Genomic DNA, 21036 nt, shown 5'->3' with positions numbered 1-21036 from the left:
AGGCACTTCCCCTCCCGCGGCAGCTCTGCTCCTCCCCAACTCTTTGGCTCTGTTTAAGAGCCGAGCGCTACGGGCTTTGGGCAGCCCCCATACCTCCGGACCCTGTGCCGCCGGAGCCCGGGAGGGGAAGTGCCCGGCTGGGGGCGCAGGGTCCGGAGGCAAGGGGGCTGCCCGAACCCCAAGCGCTACCGGCTTCACGTTTTGCCATGCAGCCTCCAGACCCTGCGCCCCCGGCTGGGCGCTTCCCCTCCTGGGCTCCAGCTGCGCTGGGGAAGCGCCGGCTGGGGGCGCAGGGTCTGGGGGCTGCCCGGCAAACCGTGAAGCCGGTAGCGCTCGGGCAGCCCTTTCCGCGTGGCTGGGAGTGGGAGGGGCGGAGTTAAGGTGGGGAAGGGGCGGAGTTAAGGTGGGAAAGGGGCGGAGTTGGGGCGGGGCTGGGGTGGGGAAATGGGCGGGGCCAGGGCCCATGGAGGGTTCTCTTTTTTTATTTGTTAGATATGGTAACCCTAGCTGAGTTCACACACTGGCTCCACATATCTGCAGAGGCACTGCCCGGGAGCCCATAGGAGGCCGCGTGGTGCAGGGCACTGATCCCCTGCTGGCGGTGCCAGCAAACACCAAGACAGTCAGGAGCAATAGCTGTGCACTGCAGGGAAGGGCCGCTGCTTTGCCCCTCTCCACCCAGGAGACTGTCCTAGTGCAGAAAAATCCACTCCACATTTGAGAAATGCTGTTCTAAGGGACCATTCAAAGTAGAGTGCCCATTAACACCTCTTTTTGTCCTATGACTGCAGGTGTTAACAGGCCACTCTACCTTGAATGGTCCCTTACAATATATGCTAACTACTTATGCTAAACAGTCTGTTCCACCTTGCATTTAGCTGTAAGGCTCCCTCAGAGGGCATCTCCACTACCAATGTTAAAGCACTGAGAAAGTTTCAGTCCTGTTAAGTGGCAGTGTAGACAAGGCCAGAGTATCTTTCACAGACTTGAAGAGGAGTTCTGTGTGGCTCTAAAGCTGGTCTCTTTCCAACAGAAGTTGGTCCAATAAAAGGTATTACCTCATCCACCTTGTCGCTCTAAGTGCTATCAGTGTAAGTTATCTATATATTTGAGCAAGTCAGTTATAGGGACACTTTTAATAATACAAGATGGTATTGTGGTTAAGGCACAAGAATAATAATCAGACAATCTAATTTTATTTCCATCTCTGCCACAGATAAGTCTGGTGGCCATAGGCAAATCACAGATTGTGTGCCTTTCTCCATCCCTAATATGAGAATACCTTCTTCACAGGGGTATTGTAAGGCTTCATTCATTGTGTAGCACCATCTCAATGTCTATACACAAGTATTACTATTACACACAAAAATGTGCTTCGTTTTCAAGACTGGGGTAACGAGTGCCATATGTATATCACTGAAATTGAGAAGTGTTGGACTGGAAGGGACCCTGAGAGGTCTTCTAGTCCATCTCCCCATGCTGAAGTAGGATTAAGCATACCTAAGCATTACAGGGATTTATTTAACCTATTTTTATCTATAGACATACATACATATATAGATATAGATAGATAGATATAATACTTACTTGCGTGAGTTAACCGCGATTAATCCTAATACTTTCCTCATTAATAGCCTAAACTCATCATTTGACAGACCCTTATTGAAATATATTTACACTGCACCTACATTTAACAATGTAATTCATGTGTTTAAACCCAAATTTCCACAAAGGTCTTGCAAGAGACAGTGATCATGCATCTGTGTAACCAATACTTATGAGAAAAATATTTTACAGAGAAATGGTTATCTAGCTCAGAATTTTTGGAATTTTGTAATGCGATAGTGACTCTATGCCACGAGCTTATGAATAAAATTAATACTCAGTATCTGTATATATTACTGTCACTTAACCAGAGGTGACCCCTTCATATTACCCATACTGATACTGAATTTAACTAGAGAGAGGTAATTTAGTGATTTAATTTGCTGCTTCCTTCATTATTTATAGGGAGACTTGTCTAAGTCGATGGTCCCACAATTTTACCTTCATTAAAAGTATCTTATTTCTTTTTCTCATCCTGATCCAGAAAAATCCATCAGCTCTCCAAGATATGGGCTGCAGTATAAATCAAACCTCACCTTCTCAACTGAGCAACACACCATTAACTCAAGACACTGCATTTCCTGAAGACTGTGCGGGTAACACATTCCACCATCCCCTTCATTTTTACTACTCCACTCTCCTGAGAGGAATAAAATCAATAAAACCCATCCTTTGAGGATAGTTTTATTTCCACAGCTTCTCTCCTCCTCACTAGATACAAGCTAACAGGGCAAGGAGACTATATTCATGGTAGGCATGCTACAAGCTAAAAAAGTCTATTTTTTGGAAATAAAGATGCCTTTATATTCACATAAAAAGTAATGTTCATGAACAGTATCAACTTGATGGCCTAGAGACTCCTCTTACCCAAAAAACAGGTAGTGGCAATGCAAGCTGCCCCCAATAACATCCTCCAAATGTCTCTCGGCCCTAACTGGGAGAAACCCACCTCCAAGGGTGAAGCTAGTTCAGTCTCCAGGGCCTGTTCGATCTTAAATCTGTCAAAGGTGCTAACTGAGATGGGGACTTTGATTTCTGGGGAAACCTATCTACCTGGAATGGTACCACAAACTAGTGACTTCAACTTGAAAGTTTTTACCTTTATCCATCCAATCCCTTTAAAGAGATGCTTTAATGCAGAAACTTAAATCAGCTTCCTGAGAAGCTTTTTCCTGCACACATGCCTTAAACTAAATATAAATTTAAAAGCTACTCTAAAATTATTTTTGAGGTATTGGGATCATTCAAAATTCTAAACACATTTATGTTTGAGCGAATATACAATGTATAAGCACTTCTCTTTACCATTTTTTCTCCGGTATCGGACGAGGCACAGCATTGACACGACAAGGAAAGTTGGGCTGGCCCGACAGATTTCGGCCAAGAATTGTACCAACAAGGTTCAATGGAAGAATAACAAAGAAACAGATACAGCATACTGCCACCTGTAAATTCAATAAACAGGGGTATGAGATCACAGAAAAGAAAATAAAGAGACATCTAAAGTAACGAGGCACAAGTGTGTATGTTGTACCAATGCCGAATCATACTTCTAGTTATAAAACGTTAGCCAACATCCAAACTACTTTTTTGACTGTTGAGATGCAATATTTGTGTTTTATTCCATGGCAAATCTAACAGAAGAAGGTGCTAAAAGAAAAATGTACTCTAGTAAAATTGTATCTGTCTGAAAATATTAACCAGCTTCTGCTAGGTTTGTAAAGAGTTTGGAACAAATTTATAGCAGTCTCTTCACTTTAACCCTTATAAATAGAAGTTCACATTGTACACTGAAAAACTGAAACCTGAATCCTTTATTCTGCTTCGCTGTATCAGAATTCAGTGTCAGAAAACTTCTCTGATTACAAAAAGTTAACTACACTAACCCTGATAGATATTACCTAGCTGATAACTAGCCACATTTAAATTTGAAATCTGCTTACAATATTCTGGATCTGTAAAGGTCTTCCAAAAATGCCAAAACCACAATGTTGAAGCCATATCACACTGTTCAAACTGACACTTGGGACCAGATTTTCTGAACTATACATACAAACGGTCAAACAGGTAACTGATTATTTGCATGTTCAGTTACCCACTTTACAAACAAAAAATACACGTACAAATTGGTGCACAATTGCATATGCACAGTGAAGAAAAATCATGCCCTTTATTCTGCCCCATTCCAATGAAGTGTGCCTCAGAAGACTTTAGAGTGAACATCTCCAGTTCTATATAAAACAAGCAATTTTTTCCCCCTGCTCATGAAAGGAAAGGGCATTTATAATAATAATAATAAAAAAAAAGGAATTATAAATACTCAGCAAGATGTTCCCTAATCATGTAACTCTTGAATATAAAACTATGAAACTACTTGGAACTATTAAATTACTCAATAACATTCTCAGATACAGTACTTCTAAGTAAAAATAGAATGGTTACTTGCACTATAGTAACTGTGGTTCTTCAAGATGTTGTCAGTGTGACTCTCACTGGTGATGCACGTGCACGAGATCGGATTTCTTTGTTTGAATACCCATGTCTGTTGGGGCTGTGCATGCACCCATGCTTCCGTGTGTTTGGACAGAAAAGGTCGAGTAACCATGTCCTCCCTCAGTTCCCTTGCAATTCAAAGCCCGTGGTAGCTGAGAACTCCAAACAACAGGGATCAGGTGGAGGGTGTTGTGGGATCCTGTAGCAGAGCATGGCAGGGCCCCCCTTGGCTCCTGCCTCTGCTAGGTCCACAAAGTCACTCTGAGACCCTGGGGTTAGGAACCACAGGTGCAGTTTCTTTACACGCTTGTTCCCACCCCTGTTTCACCATGTACAGTTGGCCCTTCACCATTTGGAGACAGGAGGAGGGAGGGAAGAGCTATCTCCCTGCTTCCACTCCCTGCCTTTTCCCCTTCTTTCTGCTCTTCCCCTGGCTTCCTTCCCCAGAGGCTTTTATACAGCCCCAGGCTAATTAGGTGGCAGCTGTTTGTTTCCCCAATTAGGGCCAGATTATCTCCAGCCAGCTCTAATTTATTCCCCTAAATGGGAGCTGGCATGACAGAGGACTAAATCAGCAACGCTTTGCCCAGCACCCTGTCACAGACCCCCACTGACAACATCTTAAAGAATGATCACCCTACGCTAACTGGTTCTTTGAATATGTGTCAGTGTAGATCCCACTGCAGCTGACTGGCAGGTGGTATCCCCTCGAACATTGGGAATGAGGTGTTTCACCGTTTGACTAATCCAGCAGAAGTACTGCTCTCCTGAACTTGGCACCTGACCCAGCAGCTACGTCCAAAACACAGAGTTTGACAAAGGTCAGCAGGTAACTCCATCTCGAAGATCTTGGACACTAGCACATGTCTGAAGAGATCACTTGAGCTCTAGTGGAGTGAGACTTGCTGTTCAGTAGGAGATGCAACAGCTTGACCTTTAAGACTCAGAGCCAGAAATAGATTGGGCAACAGTGTAAATGGCTTAGTCCTGTCAATATATTAAAACAAAGTCCTGCACACAATTTCTTTTCTCTCAGTGCCAGTGTGGCTATAAGGAAGCAGTAAGATAGTAAATTGGTTCTGATGAAAATCTGAGACCTGGGAAATCAGTTTTGGATGAGGCCTTAGGACCACCTTTGTCTTATATAGGGAAGATTCAGTCACAAGTGCTTAAAGTTCTTTTGGCCAAAGCAATAGCAGATTCCAGACTCACTGCTGTCTCCCACTGTCACCTGTCTCTGATCAGCCAGTCATCTAAGTGATAGATGTGAATGTCTTGTCTTCTAAGATGGACCACTACCACCATCAGGCATTTCGTGAAGACACGCGATGCTGTAGAGAGGCCGAATGGCAGTATCTTGTACTAGCAATGACCCGATCGCACTGTGAATTTCAGGCACTGCCTGTGGGCCAGATAGATGGCTATGCAGAAAGTTGCACCTTATAAGTTGAGAGCCCTTAAGCAGTCTTGAATCTGAAGAGATGGAACGATAGAGGCAAGAGTCACCATCTTGGATTTGAGGCAGCCTATGTATTTGTCTCAGGTCTAGGATAGGACAAAGATCACCGTTCTTTGGGATACAGTAGTATTGCAAACAGAAGTCTTTTCCCCCGTATTATTCTGGAAACTCTTCTACAGCTCCTAGATGAAGCAACAAGGCCACTTTTTGTAACAGGCTCTCATGAAAAGGCCCCTGAAAGGGGAATGGGAAGGGGGTTGAGAAAGGTAGGCTGTTGAAGTAGATGGGATAGCCAGGAGTAACTATATCAGCACCCATTTGCCCAAGGTGATATTGGACCAACTGGACCTGTGGACCAAGGCAAGATGGCTCCTGATTAGCTCTGATGTGGCTCCTGACACTTCCATCAAATCGGCTAACTGGGTGGCATATGGGACAGAGGAGGCAGAAGAGGTCTCTGGTACTGTGGCCTTTTCCACTATGGCTAATCTGTCTGTCTGCCTGGGAGTAAGGGTAAGCCAGCTGCCTCTGCTGGGGCTGATATTTGTAGGGCTTCCCATAAGGGGTTAGTGTATAAATCTCTAGTGACCTCAAGGTAGCCCTCAAATCTTAAGGAGTGGAGCACTTTGTCAGCCCTTGTATTGGATCTCCATCCCCTTGAGTGGGAGGTGCTGGGTGATATCTTGGACCTCTCAGTAGTCCAGTGGCTAATAGCCTGATGCCCGTTTCATGGTCGCAGCCATGTCAGAAGCACCCATGACTGCCTGCGGATTCTTCTGGTAACCATCTGGCCTTCTTTAATAATCTTCCTCATCTCTTTGATCAGGTTATATAGCACAGAACAGGAGTCACCCTGCTCTATGTTAGGAAATTATACTTGGCAAGCATTGCCTGATAGCCACCCAGAGTTGCAGCAAAACCAAAAAGAGTAGGTTTTGTGCCTGAAAAGTTCTAACTTCTGGGGTCCATGTCCCCGGGTGTGCCTCTTGTTGATTTCAACTTCTCCTGCACTGCTACAGCTACTAAAGAAGCTGGGCTCAGGGGGGAATAAAGTTCTCAAAATTCTTCAGGGACACTTGATAGTGTTCTCCCTCCCATTTGGACAAGGACTAGTGCTGGCCACAGACTCTTGGCCAGCTCTAGTATGGCCTCATTAATAGGGAGAGCAATCCTAGTTGGGGCTGAGGGGGTCAGAATACCATACATTTAAGAGCTCTCCTACATAACCATCTCTACATCCAGGGTCTTCACAATGCAAACCAGGAGAGCCTGAAAGGGCTTAAAATAGTCACCTGCCAAGGCAGGGGTTGGTGCAGCTGCCTCATCAGGTGATAACTATTCTTTTGTTGGAAACTGTGGATGTTCTTCTGCTACTCCTAGCTCCTGAGTGGTCAGTGGCCTAGGTAGTGATGTCACCAGGGAGCCTGATATTTTCCTGGATCGGAAGGAAGATCTGCTTTGGGACACTTGAAATAATGATCCCCAGTATGGCCAGCTTGACACGTTAAATGGTACTGGCCCAGATGCACCGGTCAGCCCATTGCTATTCAAACTTCCCCTGCGTCAGCATCTTGTGAGAGAGGAATGCTCAGTACCAGCTCTCAGGTTGCTCTTATACAAGGTAGAGGAAAGGCATCCCTGCTCAACATCCGGGAGAAGGCATGACCAAAGAATAGTACTTTTTGAATGGTGGTGACATGTGGCAATATGCCGGGCAATATGCTGAAGAAGTCTCTGGAAAGAATCTAGGTGAATCCATAAGGGCATAGACGGAGCCTGTAATTGGCACAGTGGTCAGTGTTGGTGTCTTTGCTGGTGCTGGTTTGCAGAACATCATCTCTACTTCAGTAGAAGACTTTAGGCACTCTCTTTGGAGAGTGCTGTTCCTCCTCCTCCTTCAAGATTGTTTGTCCCAGCACTGAGAGCCACGTCTCAGCTCCATTTGGTTGTGCCTTTTGGTCTCACCCTTACATTGGGGCACCAGTTCTGGCTCCAATGCTGAAGTTGTCAATGCTGGGAATGCCGATGTTGAGATTGGTGCTGTATCAGTAGGCACCAGTGTAGTGACAGAAGTCCCTGGGCTGAGGCTGTCAGTGTCAATGTAGCTAATGCAGATTTGGATGGTGTTTTCTTTCCTGCCACTGCTTGACATTGGAGTTTGCCGTCTGCTCAAGCAGCACTCGCTGAAGATGACCCTTCTTGCTCTTTGGAAGCAGTAGTCTCCTCCAGATCCAAGGTAGCCTGCACTGATTATTCAAGCAGATGCAATTTCAGCTATGCATTCCTTGACTTCCACTCCTTGAGAAGGATTTACATACCATACACAATGGGAATGCAACTCTCCTCCAAACAGTGACTAAGCCCACTGACTGGGTGAGAAGGCCATCATAGGTCAGGCAGGATTTAAACCCATAGGATTTGGAGTCTGGCACAGCAGCAGACACACGGTACCTATCCATGCTATATATAGAGATTGTCTTTTTTAGGAACATCCAAATTAAAGAAAAGAACGGGACGTGGGGGTGAAGATAGATTTCTCCCCCGAAAGTCTAAGATCAATAGCAGTAGTGGGTCAGACACTTGCTGGGTTCTTCCTCCCTGTCACGGGTGGAGAGAGTGAACTGAGCGATACAGCTGCTCTGCCCTTTATGCCCTTGCACAGGAACACAAGGCAGCACGGGGAGCCATAACGGACACTGCTAGCCAAGAAAAAAAAAAAAAACTTGTCTTGTGCACATGCTCACCTACAGTGGATGCACAGTGACACACTTGAACAGCAGCTACTTTGCTTAGCTATCACTTTAACAGTAACTGATTCTGCAGGTATGCAGCGATATGCTTCTGAATGATCTGATATCAGAATTAGGCCTTAAAAATTAATTCAAGCAAAGTATGTTTTATTACAGTCAACTAAGGGAAATTCAAAGGACAATTTTAACTAATACACCTCTACCCCGATATAACACTGTCCTCGGGAGCCAAAAAAACCTTACCGCGTTATAGGTAAAACCGTGTTATATCGAACTTGCTTTGATCCACTGGAGTGCGCAGCCCCACCCCCCCGGAGCACTGCTTTACCGCGTTCTATCCGAATTTGTGTTATATCGGGTCGCGTTATATCAGGGTAGAGGTGTACTTTAAAAAAATGTATACTTCACTGTAACTGCAAATCCTGCTTTCCAGACAGAAAACTCAATACTGACTAAAAATCTAGACAAAGTATTTCTATTTAAAACACCCTAGTTAGTTCAATTTCTTAATTTTACTTTTACTGCTGTATTTCTTCAACTAAAAATATCTGTTATTTAAACGTCAGCATTTTGACTTATTCTCTTGGCTTCAGTTGCCATAGGAGAGATCTTCTGTAACAGCAGCCTGCTTTATTTGTAATTTTTTTGAGGAGGAATTCACTATTATATTGCCCTCGACTAAATGTGTACCATTTAAATTTTTCATACTTGAAAAGAAACATTGTCAAGAGAGACATAATTTATGTACTAGCTCCACAGGCTTCACATTTTCTAACAGCTGTAGCTTAAACTTCATTCAAAGGTGATAATTAAAATTTTTATGAGCATATCAAATATTAAATTGCCCCGGCAGGCTGTGTTGTCCTGACTGCCGAATGCAGAAGGGATGAATGTAATAAAAACTGTCCATGAAGAAAAAGAGGCTTGATCTCTCCTGTCAGATACCAATGCTGCACACCAGCGATCACGTGACTCTCCTCCCATGAGGGAGGGTATGTAGAGGAGACAGAATTTTTTACAGCAATGCAGGTTCACACACTTAAAATCTGGACAAATGAAGAGTTAATATACAGAACAGTAAGAGTCAGCGGCACTAAAAGTAAAATGTTTTTAGCATATAAATAATATTGTTACTTGAATCCTGCCTTGATAAACTTGACCTGCTAAAAGTTGAGCTAAAAGTGTTACACTATGTCCACATTGGTAGTAAGTTGGGTTTTCAAATTGAGTTAAGACCAGGCCTGCATAATTTTACTCATTATTTATCTTGCGGGACCATCTTGGAGCCTGAGACATGGACCAGGATCCCATTGTGCTAGGTGCTGTACAAACCCATATCAAAGATGAAGAGCTTAAAATCTAAGCAGTTCAGAGTACTTAAGGGTTTTACACAAGCTGTATCAGGATAAAATTGAGCAAAAGAAATCTAAGTTACATGTTATTAGATACAAATAACTACCTTAAAAGAACATTAAGGTTGCAATGTAAAGCACTCACAAGTTAGAAAATACCAAAATTAAGACTGCATGGGCAATATTAATCTAGCCCCCTTTTATGTAAGCATTATGATTCAGTCTTTAATTACATGATCTCACACTATTTTTTGCACAGGACCCCTGGTTCATTCAGTGCACAGGATGGACACGGCTCAATGAATAATACCACATGCGGCTATGGCCAAAGACTAACTCACGAGGGGACTTAGGCACCATTCACAAAACCACAGGTGGTGGTGGCTAGCAAACTAAAAATACCAATTCTTTACAGCTCTAGTTGCGAGTGCTTCGCACATCTGTAAACCAGACTTCAGATGCCTCCAGTTGGGCGCTCTGAAAATGAGAATACAGTGGCTAACTGTGAAAGTCAGATTCATGTGACTTGCCCAGCAAGACATAGGAACTGTGTAGTAGAGGCAGGGATAGAATCCTGTTCTCCAGGGTAGCATTCAGCTACCTAAAACACAAGACCATCCTCTTCCTGTAATCCCTTCCCTCATTCACTACATAATTTCCAACTTCGGCAACAAGTGAAGCAGGGGTCCTACAAATAAACAGCCTCATTCACTACACAACCCTGATTCATAATATAGTATGTGACCATACTATCATACTACTATCATACATGGAATATATAGTATGTCATCATATAATTAAAAACTATCATAATGTAACGCATCCATACAAGGAGCCAAATTAAGGTTGTATAGGCACTTTTAATTCTGGCACTTCCTAACCCCTAAGAGCTTGACATTGCACCCTTAATGTTCTTTTAATGTTGTTTTTTGGATGTAATTTCCTAGGTTTTTAAAAAACAAACAAAACAGAAATCCCCTAATGTGGAATTATACTGACACCGACATGGAACATCAACATGGAACATCAATTTTAGATCCACAGCACAAACATCTGCCAATTGAGCTAATATTAACTGAGTGCAGTAGTAAGTTGTCATCCTGTATGTGAAACCACCATTAAAGGAAGAGACATTTTGCAATTGAGTTTCACAGTTATTTGCTGACAGCAAAGGAACTGAGACTCCAGAATACTGGGGTCTATTCCAGATGCTTAGGGCGTGTACTCAAGAGGTTACAGACCTTTCTGCCTCTAGCCCCTCCAGCCTGTTCTCATCCCAGTCCCTTTCTATAAGGGAAAGTTCATGGTAATCCTGAAAAATACCATTCTCTATGCCAAAATATTTTGCTCTGAACATCTGTGGTTCTGTCCTATGTCAGCCCTTGTTAAGAATCTCTTGCCACAAGAACTCTGTTGGTAAAACTATTCACCAGCCCTATTCCATCTATAAGAAGCAAGGGAAGAAAAAACAGCAGTGACAACTATGCAATTTCCCACAACAGAAATAGCTCAACTTTATATTTCAAGAGGATTTCCTGATCAAAACACAAGTTATTCATAAACAATAGGGCAGATCGACTAAACAAATCAATAAGAAATAAATTTATTAACACAAGATAATTTTACCAGAAATTTAAGAACACCACAGACCCGACCCAATGTCTTTCCATGAAAATAAAACAGACATGTATATAATGTGACTGTTTGGTGCATGAGCGCACAGGAAGATTACAAGATAAGTCAAAGTATCTTACAGCATCAAGAGAATCCCAGATCCTCTCGAAGTACAATAAAAAATTAAGAAGATTGAAAAATAAAAACTTAGGCTCTGAAAAGGCAAAATCACAGTAACATCCCCCATTGTTACTGCTACGAACATGGAGTTAGACCAGAGGAGGGCAAACTACGGCCCTCCTGCACCCCTGCCCTGAGCCCCCTAACCCTCTGCCTTGAGCCACCTGCCACATCCCTCCTGCACTGAGCCCCCAACCCTCTGCTGCACCACAACCCCCTGCCCTGAGCCCCTTCTTGCATACCGCACCGCTTCCCGCACCCCCTGCTCCAACCCTACATTCATGACCCTGCATACAATTTCCCCACTCAGTCAGTTTCCAAACATGTTTAGCGGCTAGCAGGACTCAGGCCCTTATCCCTCTCATTACATACCATAGGTTTAATAGAAGTGCTCCCGAAGGATTCTTTAAACCCTTTTCTAAAAGCTTTGAGAAGACAGAATAAAATTGGTCAGCTTCATTATTACATTTTGATGGGAAAGGCAATGGAAAAACATTTTCCAGGAAGAGAGCCTAGAACTTTATCCTCTCCTTACACAAGACTTTCCCTACTGTTGATTAAGGAGCATGTGTACATCCATGAGAGTCAAGAATAGAATCCCAGGCCTACAGCCAGGGAAGTTAGTTTAGGATTATAGGGGAAGATCTTATTAACTTTCCACTTCCTGTGAGATTCCAGATAGGGCTGATGCGCAAGGTAGCAAACGAAGCTTTGAGAGAGTCAAAGTGGACCAGTGTTACAGTGAACTCTAAGCAAGGACCCTTCAGTGGCTATGGAGGTTCAGCCAATCTCAAAACAGGAGAGCTAGGTGAGGGGCTTCCTGAAATCCAGATGCCATAGCAGGGTACTAATGTAGACAGCTAGTAACTAGGCTTTACCTCTTGTTTCTGGCACTATGCTACCTGGGAGATACAGGGGTTGGGGCAGATCACCAAAAAAGGAGGGACAGATTGAGCCTTTTGCTGCAAGATTTGGATGGGAGAGTTTTGCAATTTCTTACTGAACCTGTTTCACTTGGTGTTCTTCCATGATCATCCAATTTATGTTTTCTCCACATTTGCAATACATAACAAGGAAGAGTAGACCTAGCAAGCAATATGAGGTAGGGGGACTATTTAAGGCCACCATGGAGTAGGAGGGTCACCTCTCACTCTACTGTAGTTTGGGAAAAGGGATATTCATTTCATGAAGGAGGAGCAAGCTTGCCATTGGAGACTTTTGGAGGCTTGCCCACTTTGGGGAGGCGAGAGAAACCATGTCTGCACAAGGAGAGAGGAGCTCACAAGAGCACAGGTATTTACTGTGAGGAAGCTAAGCTCTTTTCTCTTTCCCTCTACAAATAAACTCCATTAGCTGATTAAAATTCATTAGATCATTGATTGTTCTGGTGATGTTTCTAATCCATAACTTTCTCCTACTAAAAGTCTGCAACGTGAAGGGAGATTTATCACCACACAGTAATTATGACTCAAACAAATTCATAATCCCTAGAGATTATTAAAATCACTCTGTGCATAAGGAACCCTACACACCCATTACATGACCCTTGAAGACCCCATTCTCAATTGCTTTTTGCACAAACATTTCCCTGATCTTAAAATGAAAATGAGTGGAACAGCACTAGACTAAAATTTCAATGCAGGTGGAATTCCCTTCCATCAGCATTCCTAAACTCCAAATCAGAATACGAATGAGAAATGTGATATTGTGAATGCTTGCTCAGCAGTAAAACACAGCCTCTTTGCACATGTCAAAGATCAATGCTGTAAGCCTTTCTGACAGTGTTGGATATGACTGTTGTCTCAGCACAGAAAAACCAATACAATATTCCATTTTAGCATAAACTGATTAACATTGACATGGCAAAAATAAAAATTCTAAACCTTGCTCCTTAAAAAGACATTCAGATTGAAAGTGATTCAATGGATGAATGAATCAAACACCTTTAGCTTTATATTACATTGATTATTTTAAGTCCCATGGCTAGCACAGTACTTCATGTTAAAGGTGATATTAAGGTTCTTATTCTAAATTTTTGGATACAATTCTCCCTATTGCCAATATTTTAGATAGGCCACTTGATGTATTCCCTCTCAATGGAAAATTCCTGAAGACCTGTTGACTGGGAAATAGAACAACTTCTTTTAAACTGCATTCTTCAATTTTTGCATCCTCCATTCTTCATCTTTACACTGATTTTTGAAAACGCAATTTAAAGTACGTCCTTGTGGCCCACGCAGCTTCCCGCTACTCCGACTTGCCAGGAACGGCGAATCGCGGCCATTGCCTGCGGATGGTCAATGTAAACAAACTGTCTCGCGGCCCACCAGTGGATTACCCTGACGGCCCACGGGGCGCAGGTTGCCCACCACTGGTCTAAATCTAAGCTGCTGCTGCATCACATGTTAAAACATTAGAAGACATTTTTCATACTGCACATTCCCAAAAATTTTCTTTTACAAATTTATAATTATGCGCCTTGGCAGTTGGAACATGAACTCTATCCATGACCAAATCCTTTTTCTTACATTATCACAAAGGGTTATTTCAGAGCTGGTTGTAAGTGCAAAAACTTTTTTTTTTTTTTTTTTGGGAAGGAAAGTGTTCTACAGGAACACTACAGGAATTCTAATCTTATTGTATAGATTCTTGTACTTAATCATTATGGCTTAGAAGTGGCTTTCAACTGGATTAGCTTTGTGTTGTACCTTGGCTTATAAGTAGCCTGCATCAGTCTTTAGGAATAAACAGGTCACCATCTCCCACTTTTATTCCAAGAATTCAGCTATAACTGGGGCTTGTTTACAAGGTAACAAATACCACACATTTGGAGGGATGGTGTTTCTGTTAACTTAGCAGCTGCGAATCTGTTAAGGTAATTAAGACAAGCGCCATACCAAAAGCAATGTTCTGTCTGACATTTCGAAGTAAATTAATAATTAAGCCTGGTTTATGACATTCAACTGGCTTCCTCACATGTGAAGCAGTTATACCAAATCACTTCACTTTTCCTGTGAAGTGAAACACTAATCATGGTTGAGAGAGAAAGAGAGTGTATAGAAACAATGAAGTGAGTGAATGGGCAAGGATTTGGAAAATATGCAACTGAAGCTGCAGGGGGATAAAAAAGGAACAAGACCATAGATGCCAGAGACATGAGAGGCAATGATTGAGGGCCCTGAATCTAGGTAAATTCAACTTCGGACATTTTTTATTTATTTATAATGGAGATATCCTATCTCCTAGAACTGGAAAGGACCTTGAAAGGTCATCGAGTCCAGCCCCCTACCTTCACTAGCAGGACCAAGTACTGATTTTGCCCCAGATCCCTAAGTGGCCCCCTCAAGGATTGAACTCACAACCCTGGGTTTAGCAGGTCAATGCTCAAATCACTGAGCTATCCCTCCCCTAATTAATGGGGTGTAGGGAAGAAAAGTATACAAGTAGCACAGCATCTTTAAAATGGGGATAATATTATAGCCTATTTCCCAGTAGTGTTTTTAGATTTAATCAGTATTTGAGAAACACTAAGATTCTTGGACAAAAAAGTCCTAAGTCGTAAGTATTATCAAAGTGAAGTTTCAACACTGTTTTAGTTGACTCGACAGGAGAATGGTTTTGAGAAGAGTGCTATGAATGGGGAACTGGTTCAGTCCTATCCATCCACCCACCCACACAACTACCATCGGCCATGACTTATATCCTGTCCATCACCATCATTCGACCTGCTGCTTTCACAATGCTCATTCTAAAGCTAAGACAAAAGAATTGAAAACCTCCCCCAAGGACACCAACAGGCACACTCCAAAAAGCATGGAGTGGCATTCACCTCCCCATTCTCTGGATGTCCTTGTTTTCCCAGGCCCAGAAAGTAAGAATCCCATGTTTCTTCCCAATAAAGGTGAATGGGACTTGAGTATGTATATGGCTTCATGCAATTAAAAATGTGATCATTCTGAGATTTGTTAAAATTTTCAATTACAAACAGAAAATTCCTTTTAACAATTAGCAACTACAGTGAACTGGTTTCTTTAGTCTGAATTGCAACTATTATATTATATTTCAAGTTAAGTGTTATTGCAAGAACAGTAATTTTCTAAACTATTCTAGCACAAACATGTGGATTTTCTATATTATTTATCAAATTTAAGACACTGACCTTTGGAATCTCAGTACCCGAACTTCATTTTTCCACTTTGAGGTGATGGGACACAAAGAATACAAGCTCTCCCAGTTTAGAAGCTAAATTTTCCTAGGTCTGCTATGCTGTTTCAAGTTCTATTAACTACTCACCATTGTTCCAAAGGGAATAGCCCGTGAAGCATGATAATAGATGGCAATGAAGTTAATGAAGAAGGCAGTGCCACACACCATCGCTGGAATAAGGAAAGCCCCAATGAACATTTGCTTTATCCATCGCCTTCCTGTAGGAAGAAAACATTAAACATATTTGTAATTGATAAAACATGCTGCACTTTGATTAAAGTTCACATTTTGCCACAAGTTTGCCAGAATGTAAGTAGTTAGCCTTTTTTTCCAAAATGAATTAACTGAGTACTAACTAACATACACAGGAGCAAAGGTAAACTTTTAAACTGTACTTAACTTTTAATCAAGCCTTTTGATTTCACAAACAATAACCATTCTTTATGGAAATATGGACGTGGGAGGGTAACAACTGCCTAAAATGGGAAACGCTAATAAGAAGGTGTAAAACAAAGCTTATACGTTAAAAAATATATATATATTTAGTAACACTACTGATGGGTGTTTACACATGAAATTGTTTCCTTGCATCAATAGGCACCAATTCTGTTGTAAAACGTCTAAGTGACCGGTTAAATGCAACAGGAATGGCAGCGCAGGTTTAAAACACCACACTACAATAATGTCGTTAAGACATGTGCTTAGCTTCACTATTTAATCACACTGTTCAACATTATTCCCTTCCCTCCATTGCCCTGTCCTCCTCCTGTCTGTATATCTAAAGACTAAGTTTTTCAAAAGACCGGAATATAGGGTAACATTTTCAAAAGCACCTCAATGATTTAAAAGCCCCATCTTCAGAAGTGCTCAAGTGACTTCAGAGCCCTTGGGCTCTGAAGTCACTTAGCAGGGCTCTTGAAAATGTTACCTATTGTCTTCATATCTCAGTAAAGCACCTAGCACTACTGGTATTAAATGATACCATGTTTAATAAACTCAGTAACAAAAATTAATTCACTATAATAGGTATCTCCAACAAGAGAGTAAGACAAGTCAACAGGTAAAGGTCTTCCACAATCCAGACAGATTGTAACAGATTTGCTGCTATGCCTGGGTATTCAAGGAACCTTGCAGACCTTTGTTTTGTGGTCTTGTGCAAGACCTCTCTGTGACTGCCTTACTCCAGTCTTGGCTGAATCTCCTGCATCTGCTACTAATCTGTGAATTTGTGCTAACTTTATTTAAACACTCAGTGTCTGGATGCATCTGTGCAGCTTACTGAATAGAATGCAGCAAAGAAACCAACATATATAGTTTCGAGAATTGCATATGGACTACAAACTTCCATTGTGCAGGAGCATCAAAAGCATTTTAGGGCTTGCCTACAGTTTTTGTAACCAATTTAGCCAGATCTGTAGAAAGCAGATAAAGCAGAAAGCAGATAAAATTAATGCAACCTTCTAGTATAGGCCTTTAGAGTAATATAGCTTGAGTTGGAGATACAGGCGTAACACCCCAATGCTGGTAAAACTGATCTGGTTTTCTACAGATGTCATTAAATTGGTAGAAAAACTGCATGTAAACAAGGCCTTAGACATTTATGACCTTTCCAAAATCTCAGATAACAGGGAGACTGATGCTGTAGAAAACGAAGCACTGATCAGCATCTCTTGCTAAAATTATACAAGCTTCTGTTTTAAAAATTCACCAAAACCAATTTTCTTAGTGTTTAGTAGAATAAAAATAAATATTAACTATTCTCTTCTTGCAGCACAGGAGAAGGGGGAGGCTGGAGGAATGGCAGAGGCACTGCAGGTCAGAACTCAGAAGCATTGTTAGGGCTATAAGGAGAAGGCTGCTGATAGCCTGCCCAACTTTACTTAACTAGTACTGTTGGACTTTTGCTGATTACCGATATTCACTTTTGCATTTGATGAAGTAGAAAATGATTACAAGCTGAATAAATGGAATGAATGTTTTGCTAAGATTCCAGGAAGATTATTCTTCATACCATAAAGAATGGCACAATGCAGTAAATAACACTGTGCACTTCTATAATCCCTTCCATTCACTCTTTGTAAACATTGAGCCTCAAGGTCCCTGTGGAGAAGGTAAAGTGATAACAGGGATCACTTCAGCCACTAAAGGTAGGGTGACCAGATAGCAACTGTGAAAAAACAGGACAGGGGGTGGGGGGCAATAGGCGCATATATAAGAAAAAGTCTCCTGAAACGGGACTGTCCTTTTAAAAACTGGACATCTGGTCACCCTAACTAAAGGCCAACTCAGGGGTAGAACACACAAGCTGTTTAACAGCACACAGGAACAGGAGGTTAGCCTATCCATTTGGTACCATAGGGGGTATTCAACAGGCAGAATGTAATTACTCAAGTTGGAATTTGACCAGGCTACCACAGTTAACATCCTTATATTCCTTATTGATTTAAATAGATACTACCAAGGTTTTAGCAAGCTTTAATACAGGACATGCAACCAAGAATGAACAGGAAATGAAGCATCATTTAGATTCAAAATCTCTTGTATTGATTAAAAACTATGGATTTCATGTGACTTCATTAACTACCTAAACACCACCTGTAAAAGACCATGCATGTTTGTGCTGTTTATACCAGGAAACAGAATAAACTTTCTATATAAAATAGTATGATAAAAATGCTGACATTTAAAAACAAGTTACCTCCTTGTCTAGCATAAAGGCTTCCTCCAAAATATCCATTCACTGGGGATGTTGCAGCATAAACAAATATAGCTGTACTAAGCATTGATCCTCGCCTAAAATAAAAAGACTTCTTTTTGTAATGCCAATAGAAATACAAAAACTCAATTTATATTACAGCAAAATATTCACAGTAAAACAGGCATAGTTATCAGAAGAAGAAATATAATTGCTATTTTTAGCTAGTGCAAAAGTAAAAGTTAATCAATTAAATGTGTCTCAAGTTTACTATTTACAGTGAAAATAACTGTTTCCATTCAAAGCTGCTCACCAGCCTCATTTGACCAGGCTAAAACAACTAAAATTAGTACATTGTGGTGTCCCCCCCCCCGATATGCTTAATTCCATTAGAAATAAAGGCAGAAAATATCACTTTTGACCGAAGTATTTTGATTTTTTTATAAGCCCTATGTTATAAGAACTGAACTATATAATACGTGTAGCCATTATAATAATATAGCATATTGCTCAAAACATTTCTAGTGTTAATGCTTAGTGGGAACACTTAAATTAACGTATGACATATCTGCAGATAAAGGGGAAGGAGAATTACTTACCTTGTACGGTAACTGGATTTGTTCGAGATGTATCCCTATGGGTACTCCATGTCCTGATGTGTGCACATTTTTGATCTGACATTTTCAACAGCAGTGTCTGAGGGTACAGAGGTGTACTCTTGATAGCCTCATGCTCTAGTATGCGGCTATAGGGGAGGGTGGACCCACCGCCACTTCAATTTCTTCTCAGCCATGGAAATCCAGCGGACTCCGAGGCAGAGAGGAAAGAGGGCAGGTAGCGGAGCACCCATAGCAGGGGACATCTTGAAAAACTCCAGTTACTGAGCAAGGTAAGTAACCTCTCCTTCTCCAAAGAGTGTTCCTATGGGTGCTCCAAATCAGGAGATACCCGAGCAGCAGCCCCAACTACAGAAGAGGGTGCCGAGGCTGCAGATTTGGTATGGACCATACAACAGTGTTCGTGAAAGTCGCATCAGCTCTGGAAGCAAGTACCAAACCATTGTGCATAGTGCTGGGAAAAAACATGCACAAAAGACCAGGTGGCTGCCCTGCAGATGTCTGAGACAAGTATGTTTTTCAGTAGGACTACAGTGGTAGATTGAGCCCTGGTGAAATAGCTAATCACCCTTGCAGAGGGGAGAACCCCTAAGGCTTCATAACAGGTTAAGATGCATTCTGCAACCCATTGGGACAATCTTGGGTTGGAAATTCGGATGTCCTTTGTTTCATTCTGCAATTGAGATGAAAAGCTACGGGGAGCCCCAAAGAGCCTAGTCCTATTGAGGTAAATGGCAAGAGCTCTTTTTATGTCCAGAGAATGGAAGCTCACTTCTTCTCTTAAAGCGTGAGGCTTGGGATAAATCACCAGTAGGTGAATCTCTTGATTAATGTGGAAGTCTGAAGAAACTTTAGGTAGGAAGCAAGGGTGTGGATGTAGCATCACCTGATCATGATAGAACACTACATATGATGAATCAGCAGTGAGGACCCGAAGCTCCCCTACCCCCCTGGCTGAGGTGATGGCTGTAAGAAAGTGGTATTGAGGGACAAATGAAGGAGGGAACAGTTACCCACAGGTTCAAATGGGGGCTTCCTCAGCACACTGAGGACTAAATTGAGGTCCCACAGTGGAGCTGCCTCCTTGACAGGATGAAAGAGGTTAAACAGGCCTTTGATATACATTGTAGTGATCGGGTGGGTGAAGACTGTAAACTCCTCGATGGGGGCTGAAAAGCTGTGGTGGCAGCTAGGTGAACCTTAATGGAGTTCAGCAATAACCCTCTGGTTTTTAAGGTCAGCGGATACCCAAGTATGTATGACAGACAGGACTTGAGAGGAGGTACAGATCGGAGGCTGCTTCCAGGATAGGTGCATTTCCACCTCTGTAGATAAGTTTTCCTTGTCATGGTTTTCTGCTATTATATAGTACTGTTTGTATCTCTGGAGAGCAAGCTTTTTCTATACCAGAGAACTATCTGACATCTTGAGCTGAACCATCTGGAGATTGGGGAGGGTGATGGATCTCAACTCTTGGGTAAAAACATTTCGCTGTCATGGGAAGATGGTGAGGCAGTTAAAGAGGCATGCCAACCACGCTTGGGAACAACACCTGTCTCAACTACAACTGTGCTATGAGGATGGCTAATATTTTCTCCTGTTTCAATTTGTTTAGCACCTTGAACATTAAAGGAATCAGGAGATAAGTGTTTAGCAATATAAAAGGCCAAGGAATCATCCATAGAATTGCAGCCTTCCCCCTAAGCAGAATTGTTGTCAGCTCTCTCTCTCTCTGGATGACCCCAAGTAAAGATATCTCTCTCTTAACATCTCATTGTTAAGCTTCCCCTCACAGTTGATCTGGAAATGCCAGCAGGTGGAGGAGGAGTGACAGCTTCACCTGGTGAGCAGAAGGATTTATGCAAAGGTTGTTTCTTCCTCCTCACTGGCTCCTGCTGCTTTGCAAGGTACTCCTGTGGAGCAGGACACAAGGGTGATGCTGTTGCTCCTGGCATGCCCTTTTAAGAGATGGGACCCTGCAGAACTGGCTGTCATATGGGGCCCTGGGGATTCCATAAGCATACTGTTGTGGGGCATAAGGGAAGGTAGTAGGAGTCCAAGGTTG

At 42.2% G+C, this 21036-nt stretch overlaps 1 protein-coding gene across 1 annotated transcript in view; it reads right to left on the bottom strand.

Moving 5' to 3' along the window:
* The window catches only part of TM9SF3 (transmembrane 9 superfamily member 3), an 86563-nt gene that overhangs the window by 11078 nt on the left and 54449 nt on the right, over positions 1–21036 (bottom strand). The window contains exons 8-10 of the mRNA XM_005312074.5: positions 18358–18452; positions 15747–15877; positions 2911–3050 (exon numbers count right to left, since the gene is read on the bottom strand). Coding sequence (XP_005312131.1) covers positions 2911–3050; positions 15747–15877; positions 18358–18452 — 366 coding nt within the window. The remainder of the gene's footprint in view (positions 1–2910; positions 3051–15746; positions 15878–18357; positions 18453–21036) is intronic.

This window comes from Chrysemys picta, chromosome 7, assembly GCF_011386835.1.
Source record: "Chrysemys picta bellii isolate R12L10 chromosome 7, ASM1138683v2, whole genome shotgun sequence".
Taxonomy (NCBI): Eukaryota; Metazoa; Chordata; order Testudines; family Emydidae; genus Chrysemys; species Chrysemys picta.
The sequence above is the reverse complement of the archived record's forward strand: the minus strand, read 5'-3'. Positions and strand labels throughout refer to the sequence as shown.